Source organism: Melanostigma gelatinosum, assembly GCF_949748355.1.
Source record: "Melanostigma gelatinosum genome assembly, chromosome: 8".
In the NCBI taxonomy this organism is placed as follows: Eukaryota; Metazoa; Chordata; class Actinopteri; order Perciformes; family Zoarcidae; genus Melanostigma; species Melanostigma gelatinosum.
This window is the reverse complement of record NC_136641.1, coordinates 2,424,419-2,439,962: the sequence shown is the minus strand read 5'-3', so window position 1 is coordinate 2,439,962 and position 15,544 is coordinate 2,424,419. Positions and strand designations below refer to the sequence as shown.

The following is a 15,544-nucleotide window of genomic DNA, read 5'->3' as shown; positions in this document are numbered from 1 at the left end:
CAACGTGCGGGGTGTGCATGTGTGCGGTGAGCTGAAACCTGCTGGAGTTACAGGACGGGGCGTCCCGGCGCTTCTTCGAAACGATGCAAAGGAAAGAATGGACGTGGTGGCTAATCTAATGAATCAGCTCAATGGCAGTGTATTTGCAGGAAGTGTGTACCCCACTAGCCTACTAAAGCCCTTAGTTAGTCACAGAAAGGGTTACAGGGCCCTCTTGTGGTCATGTGGGCTAACATCCTAAAGAAGCAGTCTGGGTTTCTATTCAATGGACAACATCTCATTCTGGACTCGCTTCCCTTAGAACGGGTTTTCATTTTGATGCACCAACTGCTGTTTGTTCCTTTTATTCATTCTCTGCCTGAAAAACATCCTCTTCATCTCAGCTCAAGAGGCATCAAAGGCAGGAGGTCCGGTAATATGTACCCGCTCCTTTGTTCTGTTATAGCCTCATGACTATGGCCAGCATTTGGCAGCCTGTGAACCCTGTGATCTCTTGTCCTTTGGCGTTGCCCTCTGGTGTTGTTTTTAACACCACTGGCAGCACTCACTCCTGCAGCTGTATTCTGCAGCCGAAAGCTTCATTTAGGCCTCTACATGTGGTGGGTCAGGCTTATTTATGTGGAAAGTCTCAAAGAGCTTAGAGTTGAAATGGAATGTAAAAAGCCTTTCTAACCATTTTTAACACATCCTCAGTCATTTTGTGCACCTTTTTAACAATACATGCAATTTATTTATTTTCTTTCACAAAAAAAAGGATCTTTCAGTTTCTTTGTATACCAAACTCCAATCATATTTTCATTCTCTAAAACAAAATATGGCATGTGCTAAACGTAAGCTAGTGCCAGGCGGCAACCTCCGGTTCTGTAAAGTGAAGCCAAAGCTGAAGTGCCTTAAAGCTGCATTCTCTCTAGTGTCCACCAGGGGGCGACTCCCCTGGTTGTATAGAAGTCTATGAGAAAATGTCTCTACTTCTCTCTTGATTTATTACCTCAGTAAACATTGTAAACATGAGTTCATGGTCTCAATATCTAGTTGCCAGTCTTCTTCAATACAGCATGATGTTCATTTAGTAAACTATGGTCCATTTAGAGTCAAATAGACCATAAAGCAGGGGATGCTTTAGGGCGGGGCTACCTTGTGATTGACAGGTCACTACCACAGAGTTGTCTGGTCTGAGAGTTGTTTTTGTCTCACTGTGTGTTTTCAGGTCATGAAATTGAATTGCAGAATTTGTATCACCCAAAAATGTCATATTCAGTGTTTGGTTGTACAACCTTCTCGTGTCACTTCTGGTTGTAAAAAACCAAGATGGCGACGGCCAAAAACCAAATGTAATACTTCAACACATGTCCACAAACCAATAGGCATGTTGGATACGTCCTCCTCTTGCATTGCTAGAACCAACCAATTTCAAGCAGCAATATCCTGACATCCATCCATCCATCAATCAATCTACAACTTTCAGCCACAATGAAGGTGTGTGGAACAGAGTTGTGTTCACACAACTCTGAACAATGAAGCAACAAAACGGCCCAGCGAGGCCAGCTACATGTAAAGCTCAAGCACTTGTTGACGGAGATATGTCATAAAATAGCATTGAGAAGGAGCTAATAGCATTTTAAAAATAGAACGGAACAAGGTGTCTGCCATCAGTTTGTGGCTTCATTTCACCAGCATCCATTGACGCTTGACTTGTAGCCTGCTGCTGTGTCACTCATAGTGTGAACACACTAGTGATCAATCAAATGCAAATTATTTGATTTAAATCCCTCTGGTACACCGCTCACATGCTCCACTTCAATCACAGTACAGAAGCTAAAGATGCTCTAACTTCCTCACTGGGTCTTTAATGGTAGTAGCATTTTGAATCCATATCGACCACTACTCTGTGCTGTCAAATCAGACATGTATTCTCAGGTTGTGATTGTCTTGGAGTTTATCCAAGTTGTCGACAGTTTAAGTTATTACAAAAGGACATTCTTAAAGGACCAGTGTGTAGGATTTAAAGTAATTTATTGGCAGAAATTGAATATAATATTCATAACTATGTTTTCATGAATGTATAATCACCTGAAACAAAGATAATTTGAATAATTATAATTAGATTGAGCCCTTTATCTATAGAGTGGTCTCACCGACGTCACGATCTCCTTAGTTACGAGGTCTGTCCGCCATGTTGGAGTACATACAGATCCTACATGGCGGCGCGTAAACAAGGAAGTGCGGCGAAAATACCATACTTTGAATCACTGGATAGTGCATCAAAGGTTCGCTACCTGGCCAAATTGAAGGTTATTGGTAACTTGGATCCCTATACGATGAGTGCAGATCGTTTCAGTGCCGATCCTACTTATCTTCCATCGGTAAACTACGCCAACATCTACGCGTATCTCGTGAACACCCCCAGTACTTACACAAGTAGAATATGGGATGTGTGGTTCTATAAAATGGTATAGAATTTGCAGGGTTGAGAAGTCCGGCAGTCCAGAATAATATCTCACTTTTTCATCATTATTTTCGAAAAATTCTGAATCAAACATGGATCGTTCATCGGAAAGTTCCTTTTTAAAATTCAGATTTTCCGAGAGTAGGCGCTGCATCTCAGCTTGCATTGCTGCAATCGTGGCCCCACCGAGGTCTGTCTGGTTGGCTTGGTTATTCTTATCCTCGTCCTCATCCTCTGCTGCTGGTGGGCTGTCATATGCATGATCCGACGTTAAACTCATATCAAGCAATGCTGAGGCTGCATCTCTGTGTTTCGCCTGTTGTACACGCTCGACACGTCTCTGGTACCGACTGCTGTCACGGGCCGATGAAGCTTCGGTAACCTTCTCATGTCCAAGTTTAATTTATATTTCCTTTATTAAATACTGTTCACAAACGAATTAGTAAATAAAATCACTGACCACTTATAAAGTGATCCGCACATACTCTAGTGTACGCCAAATTCCATTCCTTTATATCTCGAGAGATGCGTGACAGCCATTTCTCGCGACGTCGCTTGGATAGCTCCTTCGTGTCATTTCCTTGATGTGTAATGACCGCTGGCAAACCAAAGAATGATTTCTTGTCTCTAACAGCTCTGCTGCCACAACCAAAGACAGCACAAAAGTTCACCATGATCGATAGGTTATGCGACTCAGCCGTGCATGCCAGTGGCTTTGTGTGTACTCCAACATGGCCGACAGCTAAAACTGTGACGTCACACGAGACCACTCTATAGGGAGCAGGTCCTCTTCATGGAGTCCACCATGTTTCTACAGTAGCCCAGAAGGAAAAAACCAAATACTGGCTCTGGAGAGGCTTTAGTGTTTTTCAGTCTCCTGAAGGCCACCTACTTCTCTAACTTGTTTGGAAAGGGAGCGAGCAGAGGGGTGTTCAGTTTGTTGCACTGTGTAACATCACCACTAGATGGCACTAAACCCCACGCACTGGCCTTTTAAAGAAACTGATGGTTGATTATGAATATGATGGTTGAAGGAGTTTCAACATTGAATCGTGTGTGTGCTTTCGTTGAGTCTTTGAAATGACAAAGAAATAGTACAAAAAATATGCAGATCCCTTTCTCTCAGAGCACAAGGTTTTGCCTTCATATTGCTGGTTTTGTACAACCAACAGTCCAACAGCCAAATACTTTTCATTTACTTAGAAAAACAGCACATCCTCTACATTTAAGAAGCTTGAACCAGAGAATGTTTGGCATGTTGTCTCGTGACTAATCATTGAATTGATTAATTATTTCATAACATAGACTCTGATATGAAAGACAAGTGTACATATTTATTTCATATATGTTTTCAATAACTAAACAAAGTTGTGATTTATCAAACATACATCTCTTTTAAATGGCTGGTTTACCTTTTCAAAGTATATATAAGATGATGAGGAAATGGCAATGAAGATGATCAGGAATGTTCATTTACAGACAAATTCTCTCTTCCCCTGATTATTCTCATTGTTGGAATGCTGTTAAGCATTCCAACTATTGTTATCCTGTTTCTTTATTGTTGGAATTTTTTTTGAAACTCTTCATTTTTTTAAGCTACAGAAACCGTTCAACTATCAAAATGTTCAGCTCCTTCAGCTCATCTCTGCTATGACTTTTTCTATTTCTAACCTTTAAACTTTTAGAATTATTAAGCTTTTTGCAACTTCTTTTTGAATGGGTTTCTATGGAGAAGATTTTCAAATCCTCTTAAACTTCTTCAACTTTGAAATCCTTCAACTTCCTCATACTTTCAGCTACAGACACCATTTCAACTTTAAAATGTTTCCGCGTAATTCAGCTTTCCGTACTGCTACTAGTACTACTACGACTGCTACTTCAAATACTGCCATTACTTTTACTACTACTACTACTACTACTGTTATATTAAATACTACGACCACTACTACAGCTATTACTACTACTACTACTACTGATACTAGGCTACTACTTCTTCTAAATACTAATACTTCTTCTAAATACTAATACTTCTACTACTAATGATACTTCCACTACAACTACGACTTCTACTACTACAAATATCACTACTGCTACAACTAGTACTTATTCTAATGCAACTAATACTTCTACGACTAATAATACTTCTACTTCAACTTCTACAACTACTACTACAAATATCACAACTGCTGACATTTTTTATTCAACTATTTCTTCCGTCCCCCTTTTTTTGAAACCCTTCTTCTCCTTCATATTTTAAGTGACAGAAACCTTTCAACTATCAAAATGTTCAGCTGTTTCAGCAGAGGGGTGCTATATCTCTTCATATTTCTAACCTTTAAACTTTTTGAATTATTGAGCTTTCAGCAACTTTTTTTTTAATGGGTTTCTATGGAGAAGATTTTCAAATCCTCTTAAACTTCTACAACTTTCAAATCCTTCAACTTCCTCATACTTTCAGCTACAGACACCATTTCAACTTTCAATTATTGCCGCATAATTCAGCTTTCTGATATGTTTTCCACTTTTTGAACTGTAGCAATTTAACTTTTATGATTTTTCAGCCCTTTTCTGACTTTATAATGGGTGTGTATTGCGCAGCTTAGAGTGCGTGATGTCACCGCTAGAGTGAAGAGCAGCTTGAGATTCTCGTGAAAAAAACATTTGTATGTATGAGCCAATTAGTGATGTTGATAAACACACATGCACTCCTCTCTCTCTCTCTCACTAATTCTTTCTTCTCTCTCTCGCTAATTCTTTCCTCTCTCTCTCTGTCTGTGTCTCTCTCTCATACAGTCATTCAGGTTTTAGAGACTTTTAGAGGACCCCCCCCCCCCACACACACACACCCCATTTCAAAATAAAAGCCCCAAAGAGTGAATTCTAATTGAAATGCTTGTGATGAAGCCAGGCATTTAATAACCTCTGTTTATGTGTGTCAGACATTATGATTATGTCTCCTCTCCCCCTCTCCCCCCACCCAGCACCACCCTTTCAAAATAAAATCCCCATGGATTAACTGTATTTAAACAAGCTCAAAATTAGGCTTTTTTGTTAAAAAAATGAATGATCTTACTAATACTGCGACAACTACTACTGCTGCTGCTAATATAGTGTTACTACTACTATTATAACTTTTGCTGTTGCTACTATTACTACTACTGCTACTGCTATTACTGCTACCATCAATATTATTACTACCACTGCTGCTATTACTACCACTACTACTATTACTTATACGACAACTGCTACTACTACTACTGCTATTCATGCTACTAAAAGTAGTAATACTACTCCAGCTATTAGTATGACTGTTACTAGTACTACTGCTACTTCTTCTACTGCCATTACTATTACTGTTACTTCTACTGTTATATTAAATACTACGACCAATACTACAGCTATTACTACTGACACTTCGTATTCTACTACTTCTTCTAATTACTAATACTTCTACTACTAATAATACTTCTACTACAACTACAACTACAATTTCTACTGCTACTACAAATATCACTACTGCTACTACTAGTACTTATTCTAATGCTACTAATACTTCTACAAATAATACTTCTACACAATTTTTACAGGATCTGTTCTTCAACTCACCCTTCCTCTCATTCATTAATATTGGCGCAATAGGAGCTACGGTTATGGGAGTTTTCAGGATTTGTTTGAGAGGTGTTTCCCTGTTTTATCTCCATGAAATGGCTTCAGGCACACAGGTGTTCGCGATTGAGCCAATTAGTGATGTTGATAAACACACAGACTCACAGACACATGCGCACATACACTCCTCTCCCTCTCTCTCTCTCTCTCTCTGTGTCTCTCTCTCATACAGTCATTCAGGTCTTAGGGATCTTTAGAGGTCTTTCCCCCCTCCTCCACCCCCACACACACACACGCCATTTTAAAATAAAAGCCCCACAGAATGAATCCTAACTGAAATGCTTGTGATGAGCCTGTCATTTAATAACCGGTTTGTGTTTATCTAACATTATGATTCTGTCTCCTCTCCCCTTCTCCCCCACACCCCATTTCAAAATAAAAGCCCCAGAGAGTGAATTCTAACTGAACTGCTTGTGATGAAGCCTGCCATTTAATAACCTCTGTTTATGTGTGTCAAACATGATGATTATGTCTCCTCTCCCCCTACCTCCCCCACCCAGTCCCACCCTTTCAAAATAAAAGCCTCATGGATTAACTGTATTTCAACGTTTAGCTCAAAATTTGGCTTTTTTGTTGAAATAATGAATGCTCTTACTAATACTGCGACAACTACTACTACTGCTAATATTTCTGGTATTACTACTACTAATACTACTACTACTACTTCAACTTTTGCTGTTGCTACTATTACTGCTACTGCTATTACCGCTACCATAAATATTATTACTACCACTACTGCTATTACTACCACTACTATTATTACTTATACCACAACTGCTAATACTGCTATTCCTGCTACTACCAGTACTAATACTACTACAGATATTAGTATGACTTCTACTAGTACTACTACTACTACTGCTACTTCAAAAACTGACTTTACTACTACTACTTATTATTATACTACTACTACTGTTATATAAAATACTATGACCACTACTACAGCTATTACTTCGACAACTGATACTACTACTTCTTCTAATTACTCATACTTCGACTACAACTTCTTCTACTACTACTACAACAAATATCACTACCGCTGGAATTCTTTTAAGCTACAGAAACCGTTCGAATATCAAAATGTTCAGCTCTTTCAGGAGAGGGGTGATATGACTTCATATTTGTAATCTTTAAACCTTTTGAATTATTAAGCTTTTCGCAATTTTTAAAAAATTGGATATCTATTTTCAGCAATGTGTTTGAGATTCATTTCAGCTTTCAGCATTCCAACGCATTTTCAGCAGGAAATGCATTTTCTGGTTTTTATATATATAAGGCCTGTTGTGAATTGGGTTGCGATGGTTGGACATTTTTGAAAATGGGTTGTTGTAAAGAGCAAGTTTGAGCACAAGTATAGATGTCTGATGAGAATGGATTTGGATCTATTTCTGTAAATAATCCAGATGACAGGGTTTGATAATTAGTGCGTAGCTATGCTCACTGTAGACTGGTTCTTATGTCATTTGGGATAGTAAGTCACCTGCTTCTCTTTGCCTCCAGTTAACATGGGTGGAGCTGTGAGTGCCGGTGAGGACAATGACGACTTGATTGACAACCTGAAGGAGGCGTACTACATCCGCTCAGACCTGGTGGAGCGGGCCTTTAGAGCTATCGACCGGGCTGACTATTACCTGGATGAATACCGGGATAATGCCTACAAGGTGAGCACACTAAAAGTCTGTGAAATCACCCAAACGGGGTCCAAAGAAATTCACAGCATTCACTTGTAGAATGCGTTAGGCTGAAAGACAAGCTGGTTACGGTAATACTGTTGTTGTTGTTAGGACTTGGCATGGCGGCATGGAAAGATCCACCTGTCTGCTCCGTGCATCTACTCTGAGGTGATGGAGGCTTTGGACCTACACCCTGGCCTCTCCTTCCTCAACCTGGGCAGTGGGACTGGCTACCTCAGCACCATGGTCGGCCTCATATTGGGTATGTGGTGTCTCTATAATTGTTGTGGTGAACTTGTGGCAGCGTGAAGGTTACAGGCACACACCCTTGTGCACTGAGAGATAGTGGTTCAAATTATTTATGCCTTGTCAACTTGTCTGGATACATGTCATGGTCTGGGAATGTGAAAAAGTGGCTGACTTTTGGGATAAAATGGCCTCACTGATATCTGACATGATTGGACATCAATCCCTATTGACCCAAATGTTCTGCTGCTTAATGATGACTCGAAACATTCTACACTTGTTTGAAAAAGAGAGAAAAATCTGGCTTAAATTCAACCAGGAAAATGAAAGCACAACGCTGCCGTCAGCTAAGAGCCTGGTTGTCATATTTAGAAGAAAAAGAGCTGAAAACTAAACAGAGAAATGTGGGGACACTTATGCTTTGTAGCCAACAAGGTAACAAAAACAAGCATTGTTGACATCCTCTCTCACACAGCGAGCAATGTCGTGCTCAATCCTGAATAAAAAGATAGATGTAATAATTTCCAACGAAATATTCTGCTTCTATCCATATTTGTTTGCGTTTAGCATTTCAAAAGCAACATTTTCACTGAGGTCAATAAACGGTTTGTTTTCCAGATTGCCACACCTGTAGACTATTGGCAGGGCACCATAAATTACATTTATATTACCGGTACCTCGAAAACAAAAACCTTTCTCTCTTTTTTTTTAGGCTGATGACATAATAACATATGAGGAGAGACATTCAAAGCTTCATTCAAATTCCTCAATAGAAGCTTCAAATGTAAAGTCCAAAATAAATAAAGGACTCTCTGTACAGCAGTATTTACCATGCCGGTATATCTGATTGAAATCTGATAATTTGATGCTCGTGGTTTCTGTAAAATGACCCGAACAATTTAATTGTGGACAATCTAACCAATCAATGATGTGCAGCATGTCCATATTGACAAAAGCTACCTGACGTCTCATGGAGATCTGTGTTTATTTGTCAAAACGTGTCGCCACACCGACCAGTAAAAGAGACTCACCGTCTGAATGTGGCTCAGATTTTAATTAAAGTTTAAATTAAATGAATTAATTAATTCAAGTTTTTCTCTAATCAGCCTACTCTGAGTTGGGTGTTGAGTCTTATGTCCTAGTGCCATTACAAACACATATTTGTGTCCATGTCAATTTCAAACTGTGAGCTGAGGTGTGCTAACTGTTCCAGGACCATTCGGAGTCAATCACGGAATAGAGTTACATGCAGATGTGATTGATTATGCCTACCAGAAGCTCGACTGCTTCATCAAAACCAGCGACAGCTTTGACAAGTATGTGTCCAAATGTGTCAGTGACGTTTTATTGTTCCTCTATATTTTTTCTATGTTATCTTTTACCCTTGTGCATAATGTTTTCATTATGCTCCTGTATCTCTCTTTAGATTTGAATTCTGTGAGCCGTCCTTTGTTGCGGGTAACTGCCTGGAGATTCCTCCAGAGAGCCTTCAGTATGACAGGGTGTACTGCGGGGCCGGGGTGCAGAAGGAGCACGAGGACTACATGAAGACCCTGCTCAAGGTGGGGGGCATCCTGGTGATGCCTCTCGAGGAAAAGGTTGGTGTCTTGCCAGAGAAATTCAGGATCGTTCAAATCTGCCTATTAGGCAACACTTAACTTTAAGTCCCCGTATTTAACATTCATAAGCACTGAATATACACACTGTAATATAATTGTAAGCAGATATACAATCTTTATTATTATTATCAACAACTATAACCCCTGAGTGGAGGCTGCTCTAAAAGACACAGTATAACAGTATCAAGTTTATTATCATATGCACAACAATCACAGAGAAGCTATCGTTGGCAATGAAATCTGGGATCTCAGGCTCCCTCCATCAATGCTCATTCAATAAAAAACGGAAAACGCTTGCCTTGCATTGCTCGCGCTAGTTTGAGTGGGATCATTTGTGTTTATTCACATCAGTGAGGCTACTTTGTACATGTTGTGGTAGACCTATATACGTCTAAAAACAAAACACTGTTGAGTCCGGGTTCATAGCATCATCTTGGTAAATTTCACGGAGCTGTACTCACTGCATCTAGCAAGCTACACGTCTGCTGGTTTACTACAGCAGTACACACCAAAAAATAAACAGATTTAGCTGCGATTTCATTTCAATAAACGGGTAAGAAGAATGCCGAAATAACTACATCATGAAACCGATTTGTCAGAATTCATGATTTGTCAGTTTAGTCTGCGGGATGACAAGCAAACCATTTTTAAAATGCTTGTTTTCTGAATAGAGTTTGGCTCTACAGAACACAAAATAAGTTTAACCTATGTATAAATACAGCAGCAACGTTCTCTTCATGCTCATACATTTATACACGCAGAGTTACGTCTGGTCTTTGGGGGACCATAGGCAGCTACAAGTTGTTTCCCTCCATTTCTGATTAAACAGCGTCGGGACGACAGTATTGCAAATAGGTAAACCAAATGTAAACAGGAATGTAGTAAATGTATTTGCAAAATGAGAATTAATAAATATGCATTTCCCTAAAGAGATTCAGATGTACCCCGGCAATCTAAATTGTGTACGTCACAAATTCGAAAGCCAATGGCTGTCTAATACGCAAATGCCAATACATAGACAGGGAATCTGTTTTCGACACACCGGCAAAGAAACCTGAAACCTCCAGCACAGAGATGACTGGTCAGCACAGAGAGCGACCCTGGAGCTTCCCTCCGCGGTCTACCAAAGAAATCCCACTAAATACTTATTGCATGCGTCACAACCACTTCTGCCAGTGACAAACCACATAAATAAAAGATGCTAACTACACTTACCATTCTACTTGTTGCTCAGCCATACATGTGCCCCTTTTCCAATTTCTTTTTTTTTTTTTACTTTTTATATGGGAAAACATGTTAAACAAAATATGAATCATAGCAGAGTATATTTACAGCCTTAAAAACGTGTCCGCAAAGGAACTTCTATCTGCTAACAACTATATTATATGATGTTACAAACTATTTATAAAATGTTTATTTACGGAGTGTCTGGAAATGTTACCATTTAGTTTGCTTTGATTAGTATTTGTTGTATTGTAACAATTAAAAAAAAGTAGAGCAGCTGAGAAAAACAATGTACACACAAAAAGGGAAATGAAAAAAGCTTTGATTTCCTGATGTTGTATTTTCTGCAGTTGACCAAGATTACCCGTACGGGGCCGAACAGCTGGGAGACCAAAAAGATCATTTCTGTGTCCTTCGCTCCTCTGGTGCTGCCTAAACACGGCACAAATCGCAAACCCAAGAATGTCCCACTACGTGAGTGCAACTAAATATAAATAATGTGTCTAATTCTAATCTATAATGTGTCTAATGCCCCCCCCCCCCCCATTGCCCTTGTTTTCTTGTGCTTCTTTATTTTGCAGCTAAGTATGAGGTACGGACGTTACAGGAGCTGGCTCGCATCTGTATCCGCCACACCCTCAGAGTGACCACAGATGGAGGAGACAGCCAGTCACACGGCCGAGGTTCCTCGTTCAGCGTCGGCAGGGGTCTGGCGGTGGCCGGGCTCCATAAGTACGGCCCTCGCTTCAAACGCAGACGCGTCCACCGCCGCCACTGCAACGCCCTCGTCCTGGCCACGCGTCAGGTGGTGGCCAGCAGTGGCATCGGGCCCGCCCCTCTGGACGGCAACGACAGCCAGGGAGGGAGAGCGGAGGACGAGGAGGGGGCCGGAGAGAGGGAGGTGAGGCGGCAGATGAGGGGGAGCAGGGGGGCGGGGAGGGGAGCGGGAGGGGTGGTGGAAGAGGAGGAGACGGTGGAGGAAGAAGACGAGGATGAGGATGAGGAGGAGGAGGAAGAGGAAGAGGAGGAGGAGCAGCAGCAGGAGCAGCAGGAGCAGCATCAGCAGCAGGAGCAGGAGGAGGAGGAGAAGGAGACCGGGGAGCTGCTCCGACCCCAGCCGGCCGTAAACGTCCTTAGAGAGAGGATCCTGGGTCTGCCGCTGCCCGAGCCTCTGAAGATGTACCTGCTGTACTACAGAGAGAAATGAGCCTGCTAAGGCCACAGCCAGGTCCTGAGTCAGAGCCCAGAGCTGGAGGCAACGACACAGCAGAGGCCCACGGCTCCCTTACAACCCCACCACCACCTGTACAAGGCAGGACAACATGCCACCTACCTTACTGACCCTTAGCTCCACTCGCTCACCTGCTCTCACCTTCTCCATCATCTATTTTCTCTGCCACTCCCTCTTTTTGCCCTGTTCCAACTGTTCTTTACTTGATTCATTTCCTGACATGATAAAGAGTCAGCTCAAGTTGTCCAGTGGAGGGGGAGGGGGAGGCAATGATTTAGACAAATAAACAGTAACTGATGTAAAAATTGCATCTCCATATAGGTGCAAAATAAATAAATACAAGTACATACACAGATGATCAGTTTGAGCTCTGTTTATCGAACATGCCAATCAAGCCTTGCCTAACAACAGCTTAACAGTGGCCTGAGTATCCACAGCTTAGTGGTGCAGAGAAGGACCATCAGACTTCAGTTAGAGATGATACATTGAATGGATAAGTGGTGACGCTAGTTTGTCCGCATATGGTGGCGTGTATTATCATCTAATGGGGGCGGGGTAGTTTTAGAGGGGAAGACATAGAGTGGGCCCAGAGATCAAGAAAATGTGCATTCAAAGTTTTAATGATGTTATATTTTCTCTCTCAGTATATCATATTCAATGATATTGTAGCTTGTGACCAAGATGGTGTGGCGGTTGTGTTTATTTCCACTCATTTCCAAATATAAGGGGAGCATTGTTTATGAGCCCTCAGTCCATTAAAACAATTTAATGATCTGCTTTTCCAAGGCCGATCGTTGCTCATCATTTCCAGCATTGTCTTCGGACACTCGTAGAGTTAATGGAAGGTTGAGTTCTCCCCCTTTCTATGCATATATTGAACTGTATGAATAAAAGTCCACCTTTGTCTCCTGATGTCGTCACATGGAGATGAAACTGTTCTAAATCCTTACATTTGTATCCGAATGGCAGTCTCACTATTTTTCTCTACATCCCATTTTATCCTCTCAACCAAAAGAGAATGCCCATAACAGATCACATACTTACTAATATTCCAATTTACAAAAGTAAACCAGCATGATAACACATAAACTAATGGTTTTGATGACTGACAGTGTGCAGGTTTTCTTTTCTTTTCTTCTTGTAATAATTCGATTTTTGAATTTCATGAGACTTGAAGTGGCGTGTACAGTACGGTACATATGAAATTGTATGTTTTGTGAATCATAAAAAATCGATAAAAAAATCTCGAGATACTACAAAGATACTTTGATGAGTAGAGTAAGTATCTTGTCTCACATCTCTCTGTTAGTTAGATGGAGCGTTATTCCTTTATACTCTTTGCTTTTGTACCAAACCTTCTGCTCCCCTCTGTGCCAAACTTCCGTTGCATGGACTGAATCCTCAAGAAGAAACGGCAGATCATCAACAAGTCACGCTTGAAGAAGAAGAATTTGTTGATGTTTTTTCATTTCAAAAAACTACTCCACTACCACTGAAATGACACTTGTCGTTGTTTATGTATTAGTTATCATGTAAAGCTTTAGATTTCTCCAATTGGAGAGTTTGTATTTGACAAATGTGATGAATAGCAAATTGATCTTTGCACAAGGCATAACAGATGCACCCTGCATCAGTAAATACAGTCAAGGAGATAAAGAATGGATATGATCACAATAATGGGAGGGATTTCAATATGTGCAGTTTATATTGGTAATTTATCCAACACTGAATGGGAGGATTGTGGCCAACAAGCAGGTCCTCATCTGGCCAGGTGACTCGCATCCCTTCTGACTCCTGCTGAGTGTGATGTCATGCTTCACTGTTTGGCCATTCTACCATTTCTACTGCTGCTGGATCTGCCTTTTAAGTCCTGTATGCACACCTTTCCTTTATTCGACATTAGTACCATTTACGTTTGTTTGTTGTGCATTTGTGATTCTCTGCTGAATGTACGCACATGATGGGTTTTTTTGGGGGGGGGGTTTCTTTCGCACTTGATATTAAGTTTTGGAGAGAATGAATTGCTTGTTTTTAAAATGGAGCTGTATTATTGACTACTGTTAATAAAGTCCATGATACAAAAGATTCCCGTTGCAAATGAAATGATTGGATGAGCTAACACAGCGGCTTACGAAGAATGTCTTTTATTTTGGTATATAAACACAGGAAATATTCAAACCTGTTAGATGGCCTCACCAAGTTTAGAGATGTTTTTCTTTTTTTAACTTTATAGAGCCCAACTAATTGACAGTTTAAGTAAACCTTCAACAATTGGTATGGCTTTGTCTCAGTTAAAGTGAAATGAAATACATGTTTAAATGACTGTTGTGTCTGCTGACGCTGGGATGGCAGGTCCGGGAGTTGTAACCCCAGGTCTGTGGGCATGCCCCGCAGGCGCTATAGCTCTCTGTCACACCAGTTTGTGGAGCTTCTCAACGAAAGAAATTTAGATTTTCCTAAAATCGCCAATATTCTAAATCTACGCCGTTAATTTAAGTGATGAAATAGGTAAAGAATGTACCGCTGTTGGTCTGTTATTCTGCTGTTTGAGTGCCCTTGGACTATGGGAACAAAAACGTGAGATGCCATGGCTGAGTCGCTCTCCTTCAGGGCCTCTGTAGTTTGTAGGGCCGGATATGTAGCTAGGCTAACGTTAGCCTTTAGCAGAAACTAAAATCTGATGTATCTGATGCCCCAAACTTTTGTTTTTATTTTTTCATGGATCTGCACAGTTCACATGGGGTGTATTTTAATGTTGGAAATTCAGAAAATCTGGAAAAAATCACTTTCAAAATATATTATATCTTCAGGACTATGATGGAGTTACAAATAAAGCTAGTACGGTATACAGAAATACTTGTGTTGACAGATGTCAATCAGAGAGCCACAGGGATGATGTATTTTTGTAGGCCAACCCCAGAAGTTAGCATCGCACTGGTTTCCTTGACAAACACCCATTGGATTCCATCATTGTTATTTTGGATTATTGCCGAAAATAAGCTCTGTGGCTCCTCGGTCACATGACTTCATGTCACCACCACTAAGCTAGAGGCGGTCTAGTCGGCGTGATGGTGTTTTGTAGTCTCATTTAGTCACTTGTTAGCAGTGGTGGGCCGTCAGGGCCAGCTATGCCTTCTCTGCTGGCCTAAACAGAATCACAAAGTTATCGATATTTTATAATTTTATAATTTTTCACAAATACACCACATGTATTATAATTATTTTTCCCATTAGCTTATTTTCGCATTGCACAGCTCCTGTCTTCCTCTGTTGCTCTGCTTCCAGTGCAGCTTGTTTTAAGGAGAGCTCTTATCCAATCAGATTCAGCCTCTATGTCTCCAGGTAAGAAGAGAGTCCCGATGCCCTCTAGAGAGCCTTTGCAGTTTAAGTAAATGGGGATGTTATTATTGATTGTCATAGTCTTCAACCAATCAGATCT

At 40.7% G+C, this 15,544-nt stretch overlaps 1 protein-coding gene across 1 annotated transcript in view; it reads left to right on the top strand.

Annotated features, from left to right (window-relative positions):
• The window catches only part of LOC306780532 (protein-L-isoaspartate O-methyltransferase domain-containing protein 2-like), a 14,466-nt gene extending 401 nt beyond the window's left edge, over positions 1–14,065 (top strand). Inside the window, exons 2-7 of the mRNA XM_079272941.1 lie at positions 7,613–7,773; positions 7,897–8,047; positions 9,245–9,347; positions 9,458–9,629; positions 11,225–11,348; positions 11,456–14,065. Coding sequence (XP_079129067.1) covers positions 7,618–7,773; positions 7,897–8,047; positions 9,245–9,347; positions 9,458–9,629; positions 11,225–11,348; positions 11,456–12,081 — 1,332 coding nt within the window. The 5' untranslated portion in view covers positions 7,613–7,617 and the 3' untranslated portion in view covers positions 12,082–14,065. The remainder of the gene's footprint in view (positions 1–7,612; positions 7,774–7,896; positions 8,048–9,244; positions 9,348–9,457; positions 9,630–11,224; positions 11,349–11,455) is intronic.
• The last annotated feature ends 1,479 nt before the right edge of the window (positions 14,066–15,544 follow it).